Source organism: Coptis chinensis, chromosome 6 (genome assembly GCF_015680905.1).
Source record: "Coptis chinensis isolate HL-2020 chromosome 6, ASM1568090v1, whole genome shotgun sequence".
NCBI lineage: Eukaryota > Viridiplantae > Streptophyta > Magnoliopsida > Ranunculales > Ranunculaceae > Coptis > Coptis chinensis.
Window position 1 is genome coordinate 77,981,925 of NC_141461.1, and position 25,566 is coordinate 78,007,490.

At 37.9% G+C, this 25,566-nt stretch overlaps 1 protein-coding gene and 1 long non-coding RNA gene across 8 annotated transcripts; one reads left to right on the forward strand and one right to left on the reverse strand.

Annotated features, from left to right (window-relative positions):
• Window positions 1-891: 891 nt before the first annotated feature.
• LOC147494618 (origin of replication complex subunit 4-like) lies at window positions 892-24,071 on the reverse strand. Of its 7 annotated transcripts, none has more exons than XR_015200074.1 (17): window positions 23,829-24,071; window positions 23,217-23,307; window positions 23,079-23,135; window positions 22,946-22,993; window positions 21,875-21,925; window positions 21,714-21,757; window positions 7,182-7,245; window positions 6,952-7,038; window positions 6,171-6,262; window positions 5,989-6,070; window positions 5,018-5,103; window positions 4,795-4,904; window positions 4,194-4,286; window positions 4,041-4,105; window positions 3,816-3,959; window positions 1,418-1,620; window positions 892-1,282 (listed from the first exon to the last, which is right to left on the reverse strand). XR_015200074.1 is itself a non-coding variant. In XM_086569138.1 (16 exons), exons 1-16 carry the CDS (start codon window positions 23,564-23,566, stop codon window positions 1,543-1,545), a joined length of 1,362 nt encoding a protein of 453 aa, XP_086425264.1. In that variant the 5' UTR covers window positions 23,567-24,071; the 3' UTR covers window positions 892-1,542. The 7 variants fall into 7 exon arrangements, 1 of the variants encoding a protein (XP_086425264.1); XR_015200070.1 differs by lacking the exon at window positions 21,714-21,757 and adding an exon at window positions 18,226-18,257 and having other exon boundaries at window positions 23,397-24,071; XR_015200071.1 differs by having other exon boundaries at window positions 6,967-7,038; window positions 23,397-24,071.
• On the forward strand, window positions 23,374-24,664 carry LOC147494619 (uncharacterized). The gene is made up of 2 exons (XR_015200075.1): window positions 23,374-23,514; window positions 24,070-24,664. It is a non-coding gene; the product is annotated as an uncharacterized LOC147494619 (long non-coding RNA).
• Window positions 24,665-25,566: the final 902 nt, after the last annotated feature.

Consider the following 25,566-nt stretch of genomic DNA (forward strand, 5'->3'; position numbering starts at 1 on the left):
AAATTTAGAACGGGCTGATTGTTGGGAAAGTTGAATCTGCCGTGAGCAAATCCCAATCATATAACCTACTACAAAACTGTCTACTTATAGTCAACTTTTTCACTAACTCTTAAATAAGCTAACAAAACTCTGTAAATCTTTTTGAAAATAAGAAGTTGAAGTTATAAAGAGCTTTATGATCAGCCAAAATTGCCACTAGACATCTTCAAGACGTGCAAGAGGCCAGTGCAAGGAGTGAGAACAAATCACTATGTTTAAAGCTTTTAGCTGCTATAAAACTTGCAAACTGATGGTCCTAATCAGAGATGAATCAGATGACTTATAGAGTCACAGTTGTCACTTGACAAGCTTCGAAAACGATGGTTGTTAATAAGCTCAAGCGGCCCTAAGTTTTCTAGCTTACAAGTTACAACGTTCTCACATTTGACTTTTTGTAAGAGTACTATCATGAATTCTGATTGCGTTGTTTTTGTTTTCACAATTTGGGTTCCATGTTTGGTCTCCATGGAAAGGTATCGACGACTGCATACAAAGTACTAACATTTTCTCATGAATTTTGGATTAAAAGTTGAAAACAGAAACGTACACAAACAGTTGCTCTTTCCGCCCACATGACAATCATTCTCTGCAATACGAGTTCCTTACTTCCTTTTCAACTCATTGTGTCTTTAACCTTCACGACATTCCCACTTATTTCAACCTTTTCTAAGTTAAGGGGAAACATAATCAAGGTCTATAGTTTTAATTATACGGTTAAATACATCAGGCCATCAGGGCTTACCAAAATCTAAAGAAGAGAAATGTGTCCGGGCTTTGAATCTCATCGTGAACGTATGGGACTAGGTTGGTGTGCGAGTTGCAGCATCACCCGACCCAGGCTTCGACCTTTGCTGGTCCACTAAAACCGACCAACCTAATATTATTAGATCTGAAAGGCAAATGAAGCAACTGTCTTTTAACTGTTAAAGTACAAGAGAACAGCGTAAAGTGTTGCGAGTGGTTTTCAAGCAAAGAATCCAAAAGGCCAACCACACGTCTTTTAAGTACAAGAGAACGTAGAAATAAGTAGGATGCAGCCACAAAACGAACAAAACAGGTCAAAAAAGGGTTCTTCAGCAGATGGAGGGCATGAGTAGTAAGAGCACTAAGCCAATTTTGATCCACAGCTAACGAAACTTGTGACACCAATACACCTTTTAGTTAGCAAACTAGATGTCCGGGAATATAGAACAGGTTGAGAACTTGAGAACGAATTTCCTTTATCACCGCCTCCGTCTTCATTCTACAATCCCCCAAGTACAGTAAATCAGCAAGCAGTCTTTGTCTAATTTACAGAGTTTGCATGCAGCCAGCCAAATATGATGCTAAATGATATAACTAAGAAATTACAAAATGAGATCAGTCTGCAGAGGGGAACCTGTACGAATTCATAACATCGCTATCGTTTTTCTTCCATTTTCTCATAGTTTGACTAAAGTTAAATCATTGCATCTCACTAAACATGCACAAATCCTACTACTTCGGAAACAAAGCCTTGAGAAGCTAATCAGTCATCCCAACATCAACCAGATGTGCCTTCATTTTGTTCAACTCTCCAGTCATTAACTTCTGAAGAAGCGCCTGAAATCACACATAGAGATAGCAAGAAACTAAGATCTCTCTTGTGAGTCGTGCATAAAATTTCTAAAATTCTTAAAATGATACAATCTCAAGAAGACTTAGATTAAAATATCAAGCAATTGTTAAATAGGAAACAAAGACACAGTTCAGACAAGCACATATGGCACGTGTAAGGCCCTGTAAGTGTCAGTTTTCTCATGAAAAGAAAAACTAGTTCCTCCGCAGAATCCTGAGAAGAATTCGATCTAAATACCAGAAGTGGTAGTTTAAGTCGGTACCAAACAGAGTTCAGACAAGCACATATGAACACACTTAAGACCTGATAAGAGTCGATCTATGTTTGAACAAAGTGTTATACTCAATAGTGAAGATAATGCCAACTTTAGGTCAGATCTGTATAGCACCTCAAGCCTCACAAATTTTGTTTCTAAGATTTGCAAAGGTGAGGCTATCCATTTCAAATTTTTACTTGAATTTTGCATATGATCAGGAGCATCTTCTACAGCTATCCATGAGGACGATCCCCATAAGTTCGACCAAGTGAAACAGCACAAGAAATGTGCAACCTTTGCCAACGGCTGTTCATATGTTTTTATTTATTTATTTATTTCTTTTTATTTTCTTTTTGGAAATAGCTATGGAGTTAAGGCAGACCGCTACCTGTATCATAAAAAACAAGGCATGCAGCTTACAACATACAATCTTCTCCCTAAGACTATGATCAGGGGGTTCATAATATCCTAATATCCTCAAGGACAATCACATAAAACTCAATCCACAAGCCCTAAAGAAACGACATATACTATACATTAACAAGTTTCTGAATTGAAACTGACTACTAGATATAGAAAATCCTGATTCTGACATGAAGCACACATATGGATAGCAAGCCGCTATGCCAAAAGATTCACTAGAAATTACAGGAGGATCAAAGCGGAAACCTAAACAGTATATGTCCCATAGTTTAACTCATAACACCCTTTTTGTTAACCCAGAGCACCTCAAGTCAAATCCTCCACAACCCAACCTAATCAGCAATGAAGCACCATCACAAAAAGATGAAAAGGAAAGGCTGGTTCAAAATTTTACCCTGAAGTTTAATGGTGGGCAAGGGAACCATTCAACCTCAAAGGCAAAGAACAACCCCTACCAAACGAAGATTTGACATGAAGTGCCATGCAAGGATATCAAACAACAAATATAGGGAGATCCACTAAAGCTAGAGAGATCAAACAGAAGAACACAGTGATTGCACTTTAAACAAATCGGGTTCGGAAGGACCCGAAAACATACTTCCTACTCGAAGAAGGAAAAACCAACCCCAAAACAACTATGTCTCTAAGTCTCCGGTAACTAACACACTTCAGCTCCTATGATCCTTTATCACTATCACCATACCAAGTTGTATCTACTGTTTCTTCCAAAAATTCATTCCTTAGGATTGTTTTTAACTACATTTCTTAGGAATGTTTGAACTACAGAACTCTATGTTCACTGGGTACTGCTCACTGAAGCTGTTCATAAGGTAGTCCATTGCTTGTGATGCTGAGTTCCATGTACATTGTTTTTTTTTCCTGAGTGCACTAATCCAATTGGAGATTCTTCTAGAGCTGATAGCCGAGACGTTAAATGGTATCTCATACATGAGTTACGCGGATTACACATTTGTACTATTTAATTAGGTGTTGCATCTTCATCATTTTTTCTTTTTATTTTTTTTTTCTTTTTTATTTAATTTTTGCCAGATAAAACAATAATTTTATAGATAGAAACTAGTGTGATTAAGGAAATCACACTATAGCCCTACAAATAAGTAACATATATTAATGACTACCATCTTGGTTGTGTATTCCGTTCTATTTTCGTAAAAGTTGATCTGTCGGATTGTGCAAGTGTCTATCTATAGTTATACTGTGAGAAACCCATTTTCTATATGATTGTGTTTAATCATGTCCCTAAAGTTAAGCTATCATTTTACAATCAACAAATATCTACATTCCTAAAGTTAAGTTAAGCATTTAATCAATATTTTCACTGCCTAAATATATCTATCTCACAAGAGCTAAATCTCCACAAATATAAAGTTTTCAACATGGGAAAGAATTGTATTAGTTGTTAGTATACCCATTGACCAATGCCAACAAGGTATAGCTATTTTAGGGCAAAAGTTCTCTCGAGCACTGCATCACACTTACCGGACAAGAGCGATACGATTTCAACCCCTGATGCAGTTCCTGTGAAGAAATAAGTAGCTTCACTGGACGAAATTCAATTGATTGATTTTGTCCCCTGTTGTCCGTAAAGCTGATTAATTCACGTTGGAGGAGGTGTTCAAAGGCCTAGAGAAGATGAGTAAAAAGTTGTCAATATATCAGAAGAAGAATTAGGAAGAGACTGACTCTCAAAAGAATGATACATACCCGCAAGAAAACATTCCGTGCATAATAGTCAGAGATCCGATAAGAATCATGTATGTCTTTGTACTCTGTCAAATTTGACAAGATATCACATAGAGCACTAGCATTGAGTTATTTAAGATAGGAGAGCATATAAAAACAACATCAAATTCACACCTATCATAACTGAATTGAAATTGTTTGAGTTCTGCTCTTTGTCTTCCAATCTCTTCATGCATGCCAGAATATAAAGTTCTAAAACAGAACAACCTGCTTGAAACAAACAACTTAAATCCATCAGATTTATACAAGAAAAAAGAACTCCGACCAACTCTAAGAAACTATAAAAACAAAGATAACATCTAATTATGATGCCCGTCATTTGTTACATAAGATGTATATTCATTCATGCAAGTCTTGGAGCAGACATCATTATACATACGAAGACGTCTAATTTACATAAATCTCAGGAGAAACACGTGAACTGATAGAAATGCTATTTTAATTCACAACTTCCTTCTTGGTGCTAAGCCACAAAACACATATATATCAAAATTCAGAAGTACTGGAGTGAAACTTTTGATATGGATAACATGTTAGAGAGAGTATAATAACAAATATAGAATAGATTTTATATCCAATTGCCTAGCAACATATGAAGAATCTACCAAAATGAATGGAGATAAACGCTCAGCATGTTGTACAAGACTACAAATAAAACAATTTGAAACGAAGAAATGGAGATTTTGATAATAAATATGTCAATTCTGCCACCGACCTTGTAAGATTTCAAGCTTGTACGGCCTCTGAATACTCAACAGTGCAGTCTTAAAGTTCTCAACTGACAAAAATCCATACTCCAAATTCATATTGCAAACGCCCAAAAATCTGGCAACATTGATTTCACCAAATTTAATTTTGCCTCCTTAAATTGTACTGGAATAACTTACAATCAAAATGCAGTTCACCATGGGGAACCAGATGAGGCCAAGTAGACTTACAGGAAATTCAACAAGTGGTGAACACTGGAATCAGCATCTGACAAGGTATCAAGAATTTCTACAAATCGTTCATCTCCACAAATACTCTGTATAATGTCAAGGCCTTACATAACTTTATAAAAGAGATCCCATTTAATGGACCAGTACAATATATTCTTCCAAACAGTTTCTACTTTCCATTGTATAAAAAACCAGGCAACCACTCACGTGAGATGAGACTCAACTTAATTGTTCTAACAAAAACACTTAAAATCGATTCCCTTTAGAAAGATTGATAAAAGGCATTTACAATGATCATAATATGTAATTTTAAGTCAAGGATATCTTAAAGCAAATCATTAAAACTTACACAGTGACAAGCTAGTGGCTATTAGGAACTGAGGTATATAAGCAGGGACCAACTCAGCTGTAAAAGCACGATACTAGAATGACAACTTATATTGCCTGTATACAATTGCTACTAACTGTGCAAGATCACAGTCAACTTGTACAACATCGAGCAGCTATACGCGTATGCATGTGTTAAATAAGAGCTCAGTTTGAGACATAAAAACAGAGGGAATGAGATTTAATATTAGGTTTTTATAGAGATGACCTTCTCGTAGATGTGGAGTTGAAATTAACTCTCGTGCTTTAAAATGGAAGCATTAATGTAAATACAAATCATCAGTCCTGTCATAATAAGCCACGGTATGTTGTGTGTCAGAGTGTGCAGTGTGTCAGAGTGTAATTAACTACAACATTTTCTGAAAGACCCTAAAGTTTAAAGAGTGAAAAACCAATGAAAAATGAGAATGTATCAGCATTCACGGTCATCAGTCCCGTACTCTTGTCATACTGAGCCACGATATTAGACAAATTGGACCACCACTTTTATCTCAAACAGAACAGCAAATTGCCAAAAAAGGAGAATTAATTGAAAATTAAAACTTGTAATAGGTGTCGATCATTGTAAACCGGGAAAAGGATACATGAAGCTTTGCGTTGAATGTAACCGCATAACCATGAGGAAAAGTTGAGTCTTCTGGTAAAGCCAATACATGCTTGATCAATCTGCATAACAAGTAGGCAAAACAACAAGATAAAATCATTGATTAAATTGCAAAGCACAAGCCAACAAAATCGCCTCAGGTCAAAGTGTAAGAGAGCTTGCCTCTGCATATCTTCCTTTGAGGGAGGAAGAAACAATAGCTTTCTGTGTGAAAAACGAGATCTTACTCTCTTTTCTAAGAGCTGGTCTGCATCCTGCATGGCATAAAGCCTAACTTTTCAGTGAATTCTTAAGCAAAAGAGTTATTCAAACCATACATTTATAGAAAAGAGTTAGGATTTGAGGGGCACCAATAGTTCATTCTTTTCAGTTTTCAAATTCAATCGATCTATTTGTTTATTTATTTTTCAGTTAGTATCCTGAAGGAATTCCTTGGCACATGATTCAATATCTATCAAAGTTAATCAAAATTGGGAAGTAGGCAGCCATAGTAGAATAGATGAAATAAACCCCCCATCCCCCCTATTATTGCAATTCATTGAATAAACTAAATGACGCCTTTGGAGGATTTCCTAGGAAATCCAGGTGGCAAGGGAAAGAGTGCAGATTCTAGGAAACTGGATTCAGTGATAGAGAGTGATGTAATGATGAGGTATGAACCCCTCCCTCTCATTTCCACCCAAATCCCAAATCCTTTTGGGGTGTCGAATCCAACTTAGGAAGGTAATGGTGTCAGAAAGGTAAACTAGATTTCACAACCAAACGGTAAATGATGATAAAAAAAGAAAAACAGCTATGAAATGGGTGGGTGGCTTCGAAACACACCATAACTGAAGGAAAAAAACAACTCATAGAACCATAATGAAATTCAGTATTATAAACAGTGCATTAAGGTATGTACATAAATAATGTTCTTAACATAGAAAGAGAGTTTAAAGTATACCAAGCGGCAACTCACACCAATCACTACAGCCTGTGATGTCACAGATTGCATTGCATCTAGCAAGCTATAGAGCAGCCGCTGCTTTCCCTGAAAGAATCAATATGCAAGTTCTTGAAACTGTATAGTTCATTGTCCCCAGTTCGAAATGGAGGATAGATCACATTTTCACAAAAAATAGCGACCATGAAAAGAATGTCAATATGAAAGTGTTTCAACTTTTAAAGACATACCCGAGTAAAAAGATCAAACTCGTCAAGTACAAAGACGACAGTTTTATGAGCCAATCCGTATTCTCTAGCAGCAGAGAGTAATTCAAATTAGTTTATGCATAAGAGACACAGAAACAAGTACAGTGGTCAAATGATTAAAAATCTGCAAGCATCATTGAATTGAATGCATGCTGTTCCGGTCCCCACAAATGTAGCCCAATAAAAGCCCAATTCAATACAAGCACACCAGCCTACTTACCTTCCTATAATAAAGCCCATGCTCAGACCAAAATTGACCCTACTTACCATAACGTAAAATATTTGATATTCAACTAAACACGTGTCTTCACTTGACGAGGAAGTCGTTTGACCAATTCAAACAACTTCCACAACTTTGTCCACTTTCAATTCGTTCGCAAAACTTCATCCACTTCATATCTCCAGCCAGTTCTCCAACTTCATCTCACGATTGGAATATTGAAGAATGAGAAAGTAACCATCATCAATCCTACCTATAAAATTCAACATTCGTCATTCTCCAGAACTACGCAATCGAGACTTGATCCCAATCAATACATTTAGATGTAATAGGGCAACTTCACAATGAAGTCGGTCTCGGCTCTCCCAACAATCATCTCCTTCACAATCTCTTCCGAAAATAACACTTCCGACCCAACTAGTGTGTTTTGTCAAATCTTGCTGAAACATATTTGGCGCCGTCTGTGAGGATACTTTCAACCACAAAAAAGTTACGTCAATGGCTTCACGAAGAACAAACAACGATGAAAATTCTTCTCTTGCTGCTCAAGTTCAGCACTCAACTTCTACGAATGAGAATTCACTTTCCAAGTCCGATGGTTCTCAACCATCTGTGACTAAGAAGGTGGATATTCATATTGCAGATCCAACAACTCAATTCGCTCGTCGTCTTCGACAATTGGAGAACAAGAACAAAAATCTAAAGAAACAAATGCGTTGACTTCTCGAAGATGATTCAGGATCAACGACCCCAACAACTAAAAATCCAAAAAGTGTTTGGGATCGTCTGAATTCCGATGCATCATTATCAAAGACTCCAAGCACAAACTCCTGCACTAAGAGAAATCAGAGAAACTGTGCGAGTCGCTTACGAAAGGCTTCACGCAAACATGTGCAAGTGTGCAACACCGAAAGCCAACACAAAAAAGTTATGTCAATGGCTTCACGAAGAACAAACAACGGTAAAAATTCTCCTCTTGCTGCTCAAGTTCAGCCCTCAAACTTTTGCGAATGAGAATTTACTTTCCAAGTCTGATGGTTCTCAACCATCTGCGACTAAGAGGGTGGGTATCTGTGCCATCTGTGCTCTTACTCTCAACCACAAAAAAAAAGTTACGTCAATGGCATCATCAAACACTCAACCTAACGGAGAGGACTATCCTCCCGTTCAATTTTCAAATTCATAAGTTAATGGATATTCCCACGTCTCCAAGAGCATCAATGGTTCCCAACAATCATCTAATGCAATTGAGAGAGTGAATCGGATATCCATATTGCGGATCCAACAACTCTGATCAATCGTCATCTCCGAAGATTGGAAAACGAAAATAACAATCTCGGGAGATAGCTATGACGACTGCTTGAAGTTAATTTGGAACCAACGAAACCAACACGTAAGGAAAGATGTGTTTGAGATCGTTTGGACGATATTGGATCCTCATATAGCTGATGAAAGAATAAAAGCACTTGCTCACGCTCCAAGAGAAATCATGCGAGTCGATTATGGAAGGCTGCTCACAACAATATGAATGGGCAGTTCCGACGACCCTCAGTTTCGAGTGTGATTGTGAATGAGTCCAAAAACTCTTCCACTAACTTTGCAACCAATCACTCAACGGAATGGTAGACAACTCATTGAAGATATGAAGAAAAATAATGTTGGTGTAGCCAATCATAGCCGAAAGGCTATAAGAGGTCAGCTCTCTCCCAGAAGAAATTATCTAGACTCCGGACCACTAGAGCAGGTCAGCATGACAGACCACAAATGGAGGGTCGATATGCAAGTCCAAGTCGTAGTCCATTGCCAAGATGCCGATATTAGTTCCCATGTTTTAGCAGTTCAACGTCTCTGGAGGGTTGCTTTGCAAGTAGTGGTCCCAACTTTCGAGCTCTTTGTGACCAATGCATGTTTCACATTACATGCCATTGTGACTCAATTATAGAGGACCACAAAATGGGTGAGCAGATTCCCACATTTTGTCCATATTCTCCAGATGTTCAACCTAGGCGATGAAAGAACCGATCTTGGTCTCCTTCATTGCCAATTTGCAATATCTAATCCAACAACCAACAAAAAAATGCCGATCTAAAATTGGTTTTCACTTTGGTAGATCCAATTGGTCGGCAAAAGAAATTCTGTTATAATTGACTTTTTCCAATTTTGGCGCTCCAAGAATTTTTCTTCTTCGAAATAGCTCTTTTAATTTGGTCGTCAAGGAAAATGACGCAATTTGGTCACATGTACGTACAATAACTTAACAGTTGAACAATTCAATATGTTTGCCTTAAGGATCAACAACTCCAAACTAGTTCGACAAACTTTATTCGGACCAAGTAGATCTATATTTTATTCGGATCCCTTTATATTGCATAGATCATAAAGTATTGAGGAGATCACTTCATTAATAAATCTTCTTTTTATTCTGATCCCTTTATATTGAGTAGATTATAATATACTATTAAGCAGCTCAATTCATATTGGTTAGATCTCATTTTTATTATGATCCTCTTATATTGAGTATATCATAATCTAATATTGAGCATATCAATCATTTTGAGTAAATCTCATATAAAGTAGCTCGATCGTAAACATTGGAACTATAAGAAATTGGTATGCAACAAGAAGTGGTTGACCTCATATTGGAACTAGCACAATGGATAACAGCCAACATTTAGGGCTCATCGACATGCTAATTTGTCCAATATGATGATGTCGACAACCTTCTGTTTGTAGCCCCACCAAAGAATGAATCGACATACAACAAGAAGTGATTGATCTTGTCGTGGAACTCGCATAGTCGATATTAGCCTGAGCTTTTGGGCTCACTGACATGCTGATTTGTCCAAATGACGATATTTGATATCCTTCGATTTGTTTTTAGCCTTAACACCAAATTGAATTAGCATACAACAAGGGAAGTTAATCGTCGTCGTTGACTCAAATAAGTCGATTGTAGTCTAACTTTATGACTCATCCAAGTGTGTTATTCAAAGTTCAATATGACAAAACTAATAAACATTGCTTAAAGATATGTTGATTCATTGGTATTTTACATGAATGATGACATTCACTCTTTTACAAAAGAGAGACAAAGTCTCACAGTCAAAATGAAAGACCTTCCATTCATGCATAAGGGCGTCTTACATATCCTTTTACATTTATAATTAGTTTATTATCCATGCATGCACACATTTAAATTAGCATTCATATATAGCAATTCATTCAAAGTATTTTAATCATTACACTATGGGTGACACCCCAAATTTAATTACGTTATCAATACATTATTGAGGTGGCAACACCCCAAATTTCATTACGTTATTATTACACTTTGGGGGCGGCGACACCCCAAATTTCATTACGTTATCATTATATTATGGAGGCGGCGACACCCCAAATTTAATTACATTATCAATACATTATAGGGGTGGCCCATTACATCATCATTACACTATGGAGATCATTACGTTACTATTACAATATGGGGGCGACGACACCCCAAATTCCATTACATTATTATTATACTATGGGTGCCAATTACATTATCGTTATACTATAGGGGCGGCAACACCCCAAGTTTCATTACGTTATCATTACACTATGGGGGCGGCAAAACCCCAAGTTTCATTACGTTATCAATACAACATTGGGGCAGGTGACACCCCTAGTTTCATTACGTTATTAATACACTATGGGGCAACGACACCCTAGTTTCATTATCTTATCATCACACTATGGGGGCGGCAACACTCCAAGTTTCATTATGTTAGCATTACATTATGGGGCGGCGACACCCCTAGTTTCATTACGTTATCAATACACTATGGGGTGGCGACACTTCAAATTTCATTAACAAAACCTATCTTATGCAAACTTATTTTGAGTTGGAGTATGTCTCTTAAAAAAATAGATCTTCCTGTTAACTTTCGTAAAGATCTCTTTCGTTGGTAAAATTGATCTTTTCGAAAACTTTTTCTTTTGATCGATCCGAAATATTGTTTGACCGACCCTTATTGGTTCGGCCACAAAAAACTCACTTCTGTTGATAACCGGTCCTTGTTGGATTGGCTACCCAAATATTTTTTTTCCTTGAATAGTTCTACGTATATATACTGAGCACCCACCACTTACTTGTTTTGGTTAATATCTGTTAAATTGTTTACTAGCTAACTTATCTATTTTGAGTCGACCGCCCTCTATTACTTTATCCAAATTAAACTTGAGTTCTCAATTGCTTTGTTTTTTCACCGATCCCCCTTCATTAATAGACAACACCTTCTATGCTGAGCCGATCCTAGTTTTTTCCGCCAAGTCTTTCTGCCAAACCGATCCTCTTCTCTAATGAAGAAACGACCTCACTTATTTCATATCATCCATAAGTTTCAATCAAAAAATCCAATACCATTTTAGGATGGCTTTGTTCTTTTCTTATACAAGCCAATCTTTTTTAATGAAAGAGTGTCGGACTCCTTTTCTCTCAATTTTAGCCTGTATAGCCGATCCCTTCGTCACTTTTCAAACAAGTTTAACCGCTATTCTTTTTATTTTTCAGTCTTACTAGTCTAAAACAATCCGAAACCCGATAAAAAACCAATCAATTTTTCGAAAATAATTGTCGATCTTTAGTGTATTATTGTCAGCTATAAAATTACTGATCCTTTTATTACAAATTATAGCCGCCAGTTTGCAATCCAAACCAATCAGTTTAGAACTTGCCGACCAATTTGTTTAATTTGCCAATCAATTTGTTTGAACAGCCGATCAATTTACTTACTTGCTGAAATTCAATTTGACTATTAAGTTGCCAATTTAGCTTTTACACCGATCAAACTAAACTTAAAAGTTGCCGACCAAATCAATTCAATAAAACTTGCCGCTCCAATTCAAAATTACCGATAAAAAACAACCCAACTGTTTCTAATTGAGATCTTTTAGAAAGCTACACACAATTTCTTAACTGATCCCTTTAAACAAACCTGTCTAGAAATTGTCGATATAGCCACCTTTACCAATCAAACTAAGCACAACTCAATGACCAAGCTGAATCAATTTCAAATAGTGTCGTTCACTCCTTTTTCTACAAAATCAATCTTTCCCTATACAAGCTCCCTATTACCGTTCTCCTTCTTTTGCTAGTATCTTTTCTCTGTAATTACTGATCCCTGAATCCCCTTTTCATATTGATAACAACTACCTTCCTTTTATCATACTACCGTCGATTTTGAGTAGTTTAATACCTTTTAATAAAAATTTGGTCGGTCACTTCTAAGCTCTGTTATAACCCAACAGTTAGATAGCCGATCAATCCATCAACCCATTTCAATAATTTACCAATCAAACCAATTTAATTGTTTGCGATCGAAAACCATACAGTTTCTATAGCACAATCAATTTGTATCATTGCCGCTCAAACTCCAAAGGTCTATCAAGTAGCCGATCATTACAACCCAAAACCGATCCGTTTTTCAAAATTGTACCCAATTAAAAGGACATAATCAAATCAAATATCCGATGTAGCCATCTGTTCTTTTCCTATATCCAATCAATTCGCTCACAAGTCACAACCCAACCAAAGTTAGGAGCCGAATAAAATTGAAACCAATAAGCTATATCAAAAAATTATCGATCAAAATCCCAACCAATACTTGCCTTTTCTGCCGATCAAATTAATCAATGAAGATTGCCGACCCTTTGGATCTTCTCTTTGTTTTACTTTCGTCAAATAAGCGAAACCGAAACCGATCCTTAAATCCTTACATCTATTTTGCCGACCTACCTTAAGACCAATCATCTACTTAGGCCACCCGACCCTATATCACCCATTAAACCCATTAGACATAGCCCATCTCTAAAAGGAGGTCCATTGGCCCATTTCATTTTCAATAGTCTTCCTACCTATATTAATATCCGTTTCTCCCAATATGCTCACGGAAAGCCACATCAGCAATATTTTTAAAAAAGTCCCTACTTAAAATATAATTACTATGTTGATTACCAAGCTAGCCTTATTATTGGTGTGTTTAGCAAATTATAAAAAAACGTTTTGGTCTTTTCTCATGTGTAGGAAAACAAAAACCAAATACACGCTCATATTTGAATTATACGTCGGGGTAATTGAGTAATTAACCACCGAAAACAGAAACAAAACCTCACCCTACTCCAAACTCTCTCAAAATATCAACATATCTCTAATCTCTCTCTCTATACAATTTCTCTAAAGAAGAAGATCTGAAAAATGGCTTTGGACATCAGACTGAAACCAATAAGAAAAGAGATATAATAGTAAGCCTGGCCATAGGACAGGCAGATTAGCTAGTTTAACTATAGTTTTCTAATCCAAAAATTGCCAACCCTTTGCTTATATTTACCAAACTGCCATCATATGCTACCGAAAAACCACTTGTGAAACTAATTACTTGGCCAACCCAAATCTTTTTGCCAAGGTGTTCTGGCCCAATCTCTATACATTTCGATCAATTCAAAAATATTGAAAAGTGTACTTTTGACACCAATCTATTTGTCCACAACTCTCAAATTAACACCTCTCCGTTTGCCGATCAATCCAATTTAACTAATCAGTTACCAATCCAATTTAATTACTCAACTGTCAACTTGCCGATCCAATTATATTCCTAAAACCAATTAACATGCCGATCAATTTGTTTTGAACTTGCCGCTGGATACTATTGCTGATCAATTTCTTTAACTGACCACTCGATTGCCGCCCGAAGTAAGTGCCGATCAAGTTGAGTGGGTAGTTTACCTTTTGGTTATTGCCGATCCATAAACAGACCTTTATTTACCGATCCCTTTGAACTGCCGCTCGATTATATTGCCGATCAATTTGAACTGCTCAACTTTGAATTTTGAGCCGATCAGTTTATTTCGAAAAAGGAAGTTGCCGATCGAAATCCAATTTGCCAATCGATCAAACTAGCTACCAAGTTGCCGATCAAAATAACTTATCAAATTATCGATTTGTGTGAAGTTCGAACTAAACTATAGTCAATCATTAGCCGATCTGTCAATTTGCCGATCAAGTTACTTAACCCAAAACCCAATCTCAATTGGGTCAATTAGCAATCTCAATCGAAACCAATTCGAATTCATCCCTACTTTCTATATTAGCCAAACCATACCTACTTCACTTTATGGCCTTGTTTTACCGATCAATTGATCTTGCTCGCTTTCGCAGATCATTTTACTCACCACACCTACTTCTCTTTTGCAACTAAAAAATGCTGATCCTTACATCTGTCTTAGCTACCCGATCCTTTTAACATCAAAGCCCAATATGTCAACCCAAAAAACCCATATTAATATAAGTTTTAAAACACAATATAACACCCATCTATAAAACCTATGGACCCGCCTTTAGTCATATCTTTAGCTAGTCTACACATCTTCAAATCTTTGGTGGCCAATCCGTTTTTCCTCACCCCATAATATTTGCCAAACTGCCTATTCCCTCCATGAACTGCAAATCACTTCTACTTTACCAATCAATTTAATAAAAAACCTACCACGTACCAAAAAAAAACAATATTTTCTTTGCCACATGGGATTTGCCCATATAACAAAGAGAGGGCGATGTTCCGGGCCCCACAAATGTAGCCCAATAAAAGCCCAATTCAATACAAGCCTACCAGCCTACTTATCTTCCTATAATAAAGCCCGTGCTCAGACCAAAATTGACCCTACTTACAGTTAGAGAATTGAGAGCATCAATTAGAGAGAGGAGAGAGCAGAAAAGAGAGAGTCCGCTTAGATTCAAGCTGGCCTCTTCATATATTATTTATATAAACCCTAAAATAGGTGCAAAGACTAAACTGCCCTTTAAGACATAATACTAATACCGCTAACACTCCCCCTCAAGCTGGAGCATACAAGTCAAACATGCCCAGCTTGGAACACATAGTTGAAAAACTAGGTCGAGCCAAAGGTTTGGTAAGAATATCACCCAGCTGATCACTAGACTTCACATAAGGAGTAACAATCTGCTTGGACATCATTAAATCACGAACGAAGTGACAATCAACCTTGATATGTTTGGTACGCTCATGGAACACTGGGTTACTAGCTATATAGATCGCAGCTTGATTGTCACAGAACATAGACATAGGAGAAGGAGCATGAACATCCATTTCTAACAGTAGAGACCGAACCCAAATCATCTCAGAAGCTGTGTGAGCCATAGCACGATATCTCTTTGACCGAAGCTACAACACTTTGTTTCTTCTGCGCCAAGTGACTAAATTTCCTCCAACAAATGTACAATACCTGTATACCCGGCGATCCGTAGGATCACCTACCCAATCAAGATCTAAAACCCACAAATATCTAGTGTAATGCGTGAAGCGGCGATAAAGAAGTCCATTACCGGAGAACCCCGGATATCTTAGAATACTAATAACAAACATTCCAATGAAAAATATGTGGGCGTGTATGAACTTACTAACTACTCCAACCAGATAAGTAATATCCGGACGAAGTCAAAAGAAGATAGATAAGGCGACCAACAAGGCGACGATACCAACCACAATCGAAAACACCTCCCCCCGCTCAAAGATGAAGCTTCACGGTAGGATCCATGGGGTATCAAGCGAGGCTTCAATCCAAGAAGCCCGCCTCACTAAGAAGATCCAACACATACTTACGTTACGACAAACTAATACCTTCATTGGAACGAAAGCAACCTCAATCCTAAGAAAGTACCGAAGGAGACCTAAATCCTTCATTATGAAAATCTTTGCCCCAAATACCGTTTCAAATGAGAAATAATTTGCATCACTACTAGAAATAATGATATCATCAACATATACAATCGTAACAATAGTGCGGACGCGGAATGTCGAACAAACACGTAATGATCGAGACGGATCAATGAAAACCAACTGGATAACCACGTAACTAAACCTATCAAACCAAGCACGAGGTGATCGCTTCAATCCATAAATAGCCTTTTTCAACTTGCACACCATATTCTCTCGTCGGGGACAACAAACCCGGTGGGTGATCCATATACACCTATTCTTGTAACACACCATGCAAGAAGGCATTTTAATGTCAAGCCGATAAAAAGGCCAACCCTTGCACACAAAGAATGAAAGTAAAATCCTAACAGAGAGTTAAGCCGAAAGCAACGGAGAAAATGTCTCCATATAATCAACCCCATATGTCCGAGTGTACCCTTTAGCAACCAAACGCGTGCCTTGACGCCAACGTAACCATCGGGAGGTACTTCATCGTGAAAACCCACCTACATCCAACCGTGTTCTTCCCGGTGGAAGAGGCATAAGGTCCCAAGTCTTATTCCCATGAAGGGTGAGATTTCCTCTTTCATGGCTAATGTCCGACCAGAAAAAGCTAGTGCTTGGGTAAGGGGACGAGGAACTCAAAGCGTAAGACACGCACAAAGCAAAAGTCACGAAAACCGGGAGCAACACGATGTAATGAAAAAACCGAGAGATAGGATAAGGAGACTTAGACCTGATCCGTTTTAGCAATGGGTTCAACTCGAGTCGTAGTCCGTGTAAATGTACAACACGAACCGAAGGAGCCTCTAAAGAAGATGACGCATTCGTTTAGGTGTTGGTTCAACAAAGAGTAATGGGTAGGTTCAACATTAGTAACTTTCTTTCGAGGAAAAATACGATGATATTGAGCATAAATAGGCATGGACCCCCTAACGGTTGTAATAGGAACACGACTAGGCCCCTCCGCACAAGGCATAATAGGTGCGGGAGGCACCTCCTCGAAGGTACAACCGAATGGGACCAACTGGTTGGGGTAGCAGATTAAGTAACTCCCCCTCACGACAAGACACTAAATTTGGATCAAACAACTGCCCCTCTGTAGAGAAATAGGAAATAGACTCAAAGAAAGTAACATTAGCACTGACATAATAACGACGAGTAGCGGGACTATAACAGCGATACCGCTTTTGAAAGCACGCGGAGTAACCCACAAAACACACTTTATAGACCGAGGATCTAATTTGTCATGACCATGACCTAAAACATGAACAAACGAAACACAACCAAACACTCGAGGTGGCAAACCATAAGATGACCGAAAGTAGGATACATCAATGCAAAAGGAGACCGACCATCAAGAGCATCGACGATGGCATACGATTAATGAGATAATTAGCGGTGAGAACGAGAATCACTCCAATATGGCTTAGAAACCCCCATGGCAAACATCATAGTGCGAGTAACATCGAGTAAATGACGAAGTTTGTGTTCAGCAACTCCATTCTGTTGAGAGGTGTGGGGACAAGTGGTTTGATGAATAACACCTCGATCTTCACAAAATGTCGCGACACAAGATCGAAAGTATACTCTAAGGCATTGTCGTAAGCTTAATAATTTTAATTTTTTTATCAAACTGAGTCGCAACTTCATTGTAAAAATTGAACAAAGCACGAGGTAGCTCAATACGATCCTTTAACAAATATAGCCATGTCATTCTAGAAAAATCATTAACAAACACTACAAAATAAAGAAACCAGACAAGCTTTTATTTCGTGAAGGACCCCAAATGTCCGTATGGACTACATCAAAAGGACCCAAAGACCTCTTATCAAACCTACTGGGAAACGTACTACGATGGTGTTTTCCCAACTGACATGCTTCACAATCTAAGACAGATACTGGACTTAACTTAGGAAGTAATTGATGCAACTTAACCAATGAGGGATGACCAAGACAACGATGCCACTGAAGTGGAGACACAGACGCACTCAAAGCCGAAACAGAACTTGATTTCGCAACATCCAATACATATAACCCATCATGCTCATACCCCGAACCAATCGTCATCTTCGTCTTGAGGTCCTGAAACACACAACCAGTAGGAGTAAAAGTTACAGAACAATGTAGAGATTTAGTAAATTCACTAACAGAGACTAGATTAAATGAAAGATGAGGAACATAAATACTCGACTGCAAATTTAAGAACTTTGTAGGACGAAGAACACCGGTAGCAAGAACAGGACGGGAGGACCCATCAGCTAAAGTCATGCTAGTCTTAGTTGGCACAAAATTAGAAAGAAACGAGGGATTACCGGTCATATGAGCACTAGCTCCTGAATCAATGATCCAAGAGGAAGAAGGTACCGCCAAACTAGCGGACTTACTTAACTTGCCATAGTAGCCGTGTGGGTTGCGAAGGAACAAAATACATTAAGATGATTCAAAATTTGACCCAAAATTTCAGCAAGTAGAGGAGGAGAAGCACTAGAAGGTCCGGCGGAAGACCCAAAAGTCCGATCATAAGCATTATGGGCATAGGCGGGCTTCCCATGTTTGTTCCAACAAAATGGCTCCGGTGTGACCATCCTTACCACAATATGTGCACTTTTCTCTCACAAGTCACCATCATACCTATCCCCACGACCATTACGTCCTCCAAAAACCACCACGGTTACCTCCCGCCAAAACCAGAATTACCACTCTAACTTAGGGATGTCCAAGCGGGTACCCGACCCGCCCGAACCGATTTTTTCGGGTTTTGAGCGGTATCGGGTTACCCGGCCCGCCCTATTCTTTTGGTCGGGTCGGGTTCGGTATTTGTTGGATACATGTGACCAAACCCTACCCTAACCCCTATATTTCGGTGGGGTTCGGGTTCGGGTTCGGGTTTCGGTATGGTAAAACCCGAAATATATGAAATAAAAAGAATATTAAATCTCTTCATCCGGGAACATCATTTTCGGTTATTAGATCTCAAGATCTCAAGAAAAACCTCTTTTCATCTAATTAATCAAAAGCCATCTTCTTTTATTGGATTTGATCGTTTTAACTTTAACATCGTGAAGCCACCCAATAACAGCCATCAAAGATTCAAAACACAATGTGATTGCATTTTTGAAAAAAAAAAAGAAGAGAAAAGTAGACCAAGCAAAGCAAGCAATTCCAAGACAATAACTCAATAAGATTGATGGTTTTTTGGGAGTTTCGACTTCTTGTGGTGGTGTGAATCGACTGTTGATTTGACAATAAGATTGATGGCTTTTGGGAGTTCGGTTTCTTGTGGTGGTGTGAATCCGAATTCGTTGATTTGCTTTCGGTCTTGGTGACCACATTTAGAAAGAGATATTTGAGGAGGTGCTGCAAATTTTCTGAGTGAATGCAAACTTAGCAGCACCATCAAACCCACCAATCTCTTCATCATGAACGTGTGATTGGGTTGTCTTGTTCTTGGGGAGTTGTTGGAGGGAAGAGAGAGAAGAGTAGTAAGGGCGGTCAAAGGTAATTTGTCTTGAAGACTAAAAAAAAATAAATAAGAATGAAAAAGACTAAAAGTTTGTTGAAGATAAATAGATAATAAATGAAAATATAGTTGTTGGGAATTATGGTCTGGTTCGGGTTCGGGTTTTGGTCGGGCATTTTTACCCTATATAACTGGGTTTTGGGTTCGGGTTCGGTCTGGATATGGTTTCGGCTTTTAACCCTTTTAACGGGTTTAGGCCAAATTATCGGGCCGGGTTCGGTCGGTCGGGTTTAGATAGTGTGACCAAACCCGACCCTATGTATTTCGGTCCGGGTCGGGTTCGGGTTTTGTCGGCTCCAGGCAGGGTGGTTCTAAGGGTTTTTTTTCGGTTTTGGGCGGGTTTCGGGTTTTAGGCAGAATGGACATCCCTACATCTAACTCCACGGCCTATTAAAGCCTCGACCACCACCAAAACCTCCTCATCCACCACGATTACTTTCGGAGTAGAGAGTAAAGCAAATGACTCCTTAGCAACAGAACAAACTCACCATGCTCCAAACGCTTTCTTAAGACGCCGAAAAAGCTTCAGGCTGGCAGAGGGTACCGTTTCACTTGCTAAAATTTGATCCTTGTAAACACTATACTCAGAATTCAGCCCATGCAGCAACAAAGCAACCTGAAAGTGTTCACGTTGTTCTCGTTGCTTCTCCAAATTAAATGTAAATGGTTGATAAAGCAAAAGCTCTTCCCATAGTCCTTTCATAGTGCTATAGTACTCATCAATAGGTTGATCACCCTGTTTTGTCTTGAACAAAGACTCAAACAGATCATAAATTCGAGATAGATTATTTTCTTGGGAATACATCTCCTTCAATGATGACCATACCTGTTTTGTCGTGGGTAAGAACTGCACATTAGTAAGAACTTTTGGCTCCATACTATTCCACAACCAAGTCAAAACCATAGAGTTAGAAGCCATCCAGTCTTCATAAGTAGAATCATTAGAATTCGGAGGATCATCAGTAAGAATTTTAGATTTTTTTTCACACGAATAAAGTGTTCAACAGCATAACTCCATGAAAGATAATTGTTCCCATTTAAATGAAAATTAGTAATGGGCTTACCGAGATCATCGTTGACATAATATAAAGACTGTTTAGAGTCAGGTTTAGGATTCACTGTGTCATCCATTGTTCACACCAGAAAACACCAGAAACAACCACACAGAAAACAACCAAATCAGTAAAAAAAACCACACCGATTACAAACTGGATACAACCCTAGATACTAACGATTTCAACTCATCTAGGGTGCACAAACACACAAGGAAACAACAAACCACATAGGACATGGAGAGTCTCTCTAAACTTCCACCAAACCAGCAGAGTTATTGCAACCCACAAAAAAAAGGAAGAAGAAAGAGAAGAAGAAAGAAAGAGAAAAAAAAAGTTGCTCCGATACCAAGTTAGAGAATTAAGAGCATCAATTAGAGAGAGGAGAGAAAGAGAGTCATGGTGAGAGAGCAGAAAAGAGAGAGTCCGCTTAGCTTCAAGCTGGCCTCCTCATATATTATTTATATAAACCCTAAAATAGGTGCAAAGACTAAACTGCCCTTTAAGACATAATACTAATACTGCTAACACTTACCATAACGTAAAATATTTGATATTCAATTAAACACGTGTCTTCACTTGACGAGGAAGTCGTTTGACCAATTCAAACAACTTCCACAACTTTGTCCACTTTCAATTCGTTCGCAAAACTTCCATCCACTTCATATCTCCAACTAGTTCTCCAACTTCATCTCACGATTGGAATATTGAAGAATGAGGAAGTAACTATCATCAATCCTACCTATAAAATCCAACATTCGTCATTCTCTAGAACTACGCAATCGAGACTTGATCCCAATCAATACATTTGGGTACGTAGGCAACTTCACACTGAAGTCCAGTCTCAGCTCTCCCCAACAACCATCTCCTTCACAATCTCTTCCGAAAATAACACTTCCGACCCAACTAATGTGTTTTGGCAAATCTTGCTGAAACACATGCTCATGGAAAAAATTCTTAACTCACCGCAACACAGCCATCAGGAATTGGGTGTTATCATCTGATGAGGCCTACAATAGCACAAATTGTTCAAGAAACCAAGAATTCTACTCTTATAGATCATAAAGTGCATTGCCGTGACAAAAAATGCAAAAAAAAAAGACGAGAGAGAGAGAATTTCCACATACCATTTTAGAAAATAACAATTGATTCTCGGAGCATAATTGTCTAGCGATCTCCTGGAAAACTCATATCGATGTCAACGAAAATCAAGCCAGAGATGTAAGATTTACTGCCAAAAGGACAAGTTTGCAACAAGGAACAACATAATGAATGTAGATATCTCATATCAAAGAAACCAAGTTCTAGTAACCCGTATGGTTCAACGAGTTGTGAGGTGTTCTTAGACTTTGACGTGGTTAAATGGCACGAAGCAGAACACAACAAGCAAGAAGGCAGAAATTGGCATATGCGTCATCTGCTAGGTTACATGGACACGCCATATTTTGAAAAAAATTTGTGTCGGATACATATCCACATGTTCGTGTCTGTATCCGTGTCGGACACACACGGACACATATTGTATTTAATTTACCTTGAATTTCTGATTTACCATCTAATTTAATAAATTTATAATTATTAAAAAATTAATTAATTATTCCTATCCGTGTCCCCGTGTCGATCTTCAACTGCTCCCCGTATCCGTGTCGGACACCGACACGCGTGCCCGTGTCAATGTAACCTAAGTCATCTGACTTCTCTAGAACACCAAACACAATCTGAGGAAGAACCATTTTGGCAAAAGGGTTCTTTAAATGATTCCAGAGAACATTCATGCAACATACACCATATAAGTTGCATCAATGTTATAGAATGTGGAAAATGATAGGTTGGGTCATTCTGCGAATTATGCATCTAACTCTCCAACTAACAATCTACTCCGGATCGTCTTTTGCCTCTGTTGAGGCTCGCTCAGCTAGGTCTTGTTACAATATGAACCGAACGTGAACAAATTTTTAGTGCTATTATGAATAATGAACTTGACCATACTGAAGCTCAACCGGCTCGAGTCAAATACCATTCCTACTGGTAAACTAGCTCAGCTGTTCGGCTCATTTCTGCCTTGCTCGCCGAGCCTGAACATACTGAAGCTTGAATCGCTAGTCTTAAATACCGATTGTAGTAGAAAGTAAGGAGTATATTTTATTGTGAAAGCTGGACAAAATGCAATTGGGAATCATAAAAACTGGAAAACAAACCTTGAGGGAGCAGTTGTCATCATAGTGCAGTACCCCATCCAGTCTGACCTGACACATTATAGGTCACTCAAAAAATCAAAAACCATCTTCTAAAACATCTGTACAGTAAAATAATTATATCAAATCAACATACAACTGAGATTATATCCGGGTATTCAGCCTTTAAATCTCCCAGAACGAGACCCAACACCTAAAATAACCCAAAACATATATCAAAACAGAAAAAACACACCCTTTTCACCATCATAACAGTTAAAGGAAACAACTTTACCTCAATTTGACCACAGCCACGTGGCCCAAGTAACAAAACAGAATTATTACAACCTTCAGTCACTGAATTTGATACAATAAACTTCAATTTACTGAAAAATATCAATTACCCATTTCATATTAGTACTCAATTAATTCATTAACCAACAAAAAAAAAAACTGTTTCAAAGATAATGGGAACCTGAAATTGGAGTCAGGGGAAGAAGAGAAGATGGAAGTGCGGTTACAGAGTTTGGTTCTGAGATGAAGTTGGGCTTTTTCTACTTCTTTCTGAGTTTTTTGTGACTCCATTTCTAAGTGTATGTGTGTAAGCAACAAATAGTTGGTTATGATGTCGCTGGAATTGGTCATTTGGTTGAGATCTCGGTGTTATCTGTCATTTCTGTTTCTAACTGTGTCATTGATACAGATTTGTATTCGTGTTTATTCAAGTGCCCTGCAATTCTATGGAGTCTATGGTTATGTCACAGTATATAATTGTACTCAATGTATGTGTATAGTTAATGTACAGTAGGTTTATACAACAAAAACATTGATTTCTAAGAAAATAAGCTCTAGGAGCAAAACGAAGGAAGATTCAGCAACTATAAATATATTTTAGAGGCTTACTAACATTTTTGAAGAGGTAGCAAAATAATAGCAGTCCAACATTTAGAAATCCTTGCTTCAAAGAAACAATTAGAGGCTGGAGCTGATTCTCACAGGGTTAATTCTCAGATTTGTCGACATGCTATCTGCCTTTATGCTTTGACACTGGTCATATGGAGAATTTGATGATTGTTTTAGATGATTACCTAGTTGGTTTTGTTCTACAATGCTTATTTTATTGTTATCGTTATTATTATTTTTGACAGATCAATGAAGAGATTGCTGATGAAAAGGAGTATGGGAATTATGAAGTTGAAATTAATGACACGGAGAGCTATTGGGAAGAACTAGATGGCAGTTTTGAGCTCTATGGCTGCATGCGTAACAGCCTGCAACGGATTGAAATAAACAACTTCACCGGATTGGATTCTGAGGTAGCTCTTGTGAAGTTCTTCGTGAGCAACACACAGTGGTTGAGGACCATGACTATAAATCCTGCGAAAGAAATGAACCCATGTCAGCAGTTGGGATTCGCAAATCTTTTCAAATGGTTACCAAGGTCATGTCCTGATACGAAAATAATCGTGAACCAGGTAAAACCTGAAGTTTGAACTGTTGTTTATCTCGATTCTCAAATGGATGTACTGATTTCTGTCAGTTATCCCAATGTATAACTGATTTTGTTATGAGTAGTTTGATACTGTCTAGCAGTTATAGTCTTGTTGTAGGTATAATCTGGAACTGTTTAGTCGATATGAATATGTTCTTTAATTGATACTTTTCATTTGAAAGTGCTTTTTTTTTGGCACACAAACTGTCTTTATATTTGTTGATTCATTTGAAAGTGCTTATTAAGGTGCTCACTGGGTCTCTTAAGGTATCCTGCAAAGTCAGATAGGAAACTAAATGGTGTGATTGTGCAGAATGTTTACTATTGGTAGCCAGTTTTATATCCCATAACATAAAGAGTGTGATATTTACCGTTTTAGTTTTTTTTTTTGGGTAATAACATATATTATTTATGGCTAAATCTACCGTGCGCGAGATGTACTGAAACTAATGGTGCGCGCGTTTTCTAGCCACACATTTGCGAGGGTAGAACCGGAACAAACCGGGTGAACAAGTCAATGCAACAAAAAAGTCACATAAACTACTATTCCGGGTCAACAAGTTAATCCAACCAAAATGTAACAAAAAGTACATAACATTCGAGTATGATATATATAGTGTCATATATGAGATAACATTATCAGTCATATAAAAAGTGAGATAACATTCGAGTAAGACATATATAGTGTCATATCTATCTGTGATTGTTGGTATCGAACGTATAAAACTCTAATTAACATATATTCTAAAAAGTAACATAACATTCGAGTATGACATATATAGTGTCATATCTATCAGTGAGTATCTAAAATGATGTGACATAACTCCTAGGAGGTCGGAAGATCTAAAATTATTGTGTATACCTGCTGGTTCCTCCTCATATGATGAGGACTTGCCTGATTAGTACTAATTACAGTAATGAGATTAAGAAACCAATTCTTGATTGTAATGCGTGGGGAGAAAGGGACTATGAACATCTCATTATTCATAGCTACCGAACTATGAACAATTCTACTTTCGGTATGTTTTCAGATATCAGACGCATTACTTAACAATCAATGTTCATAGTCATGAGCTATGAATATTCTTTGTTCATACCCACAATTCGACTATGAACAATGATTGTTCATAGTTAGGTAGCTATGAACACTCAA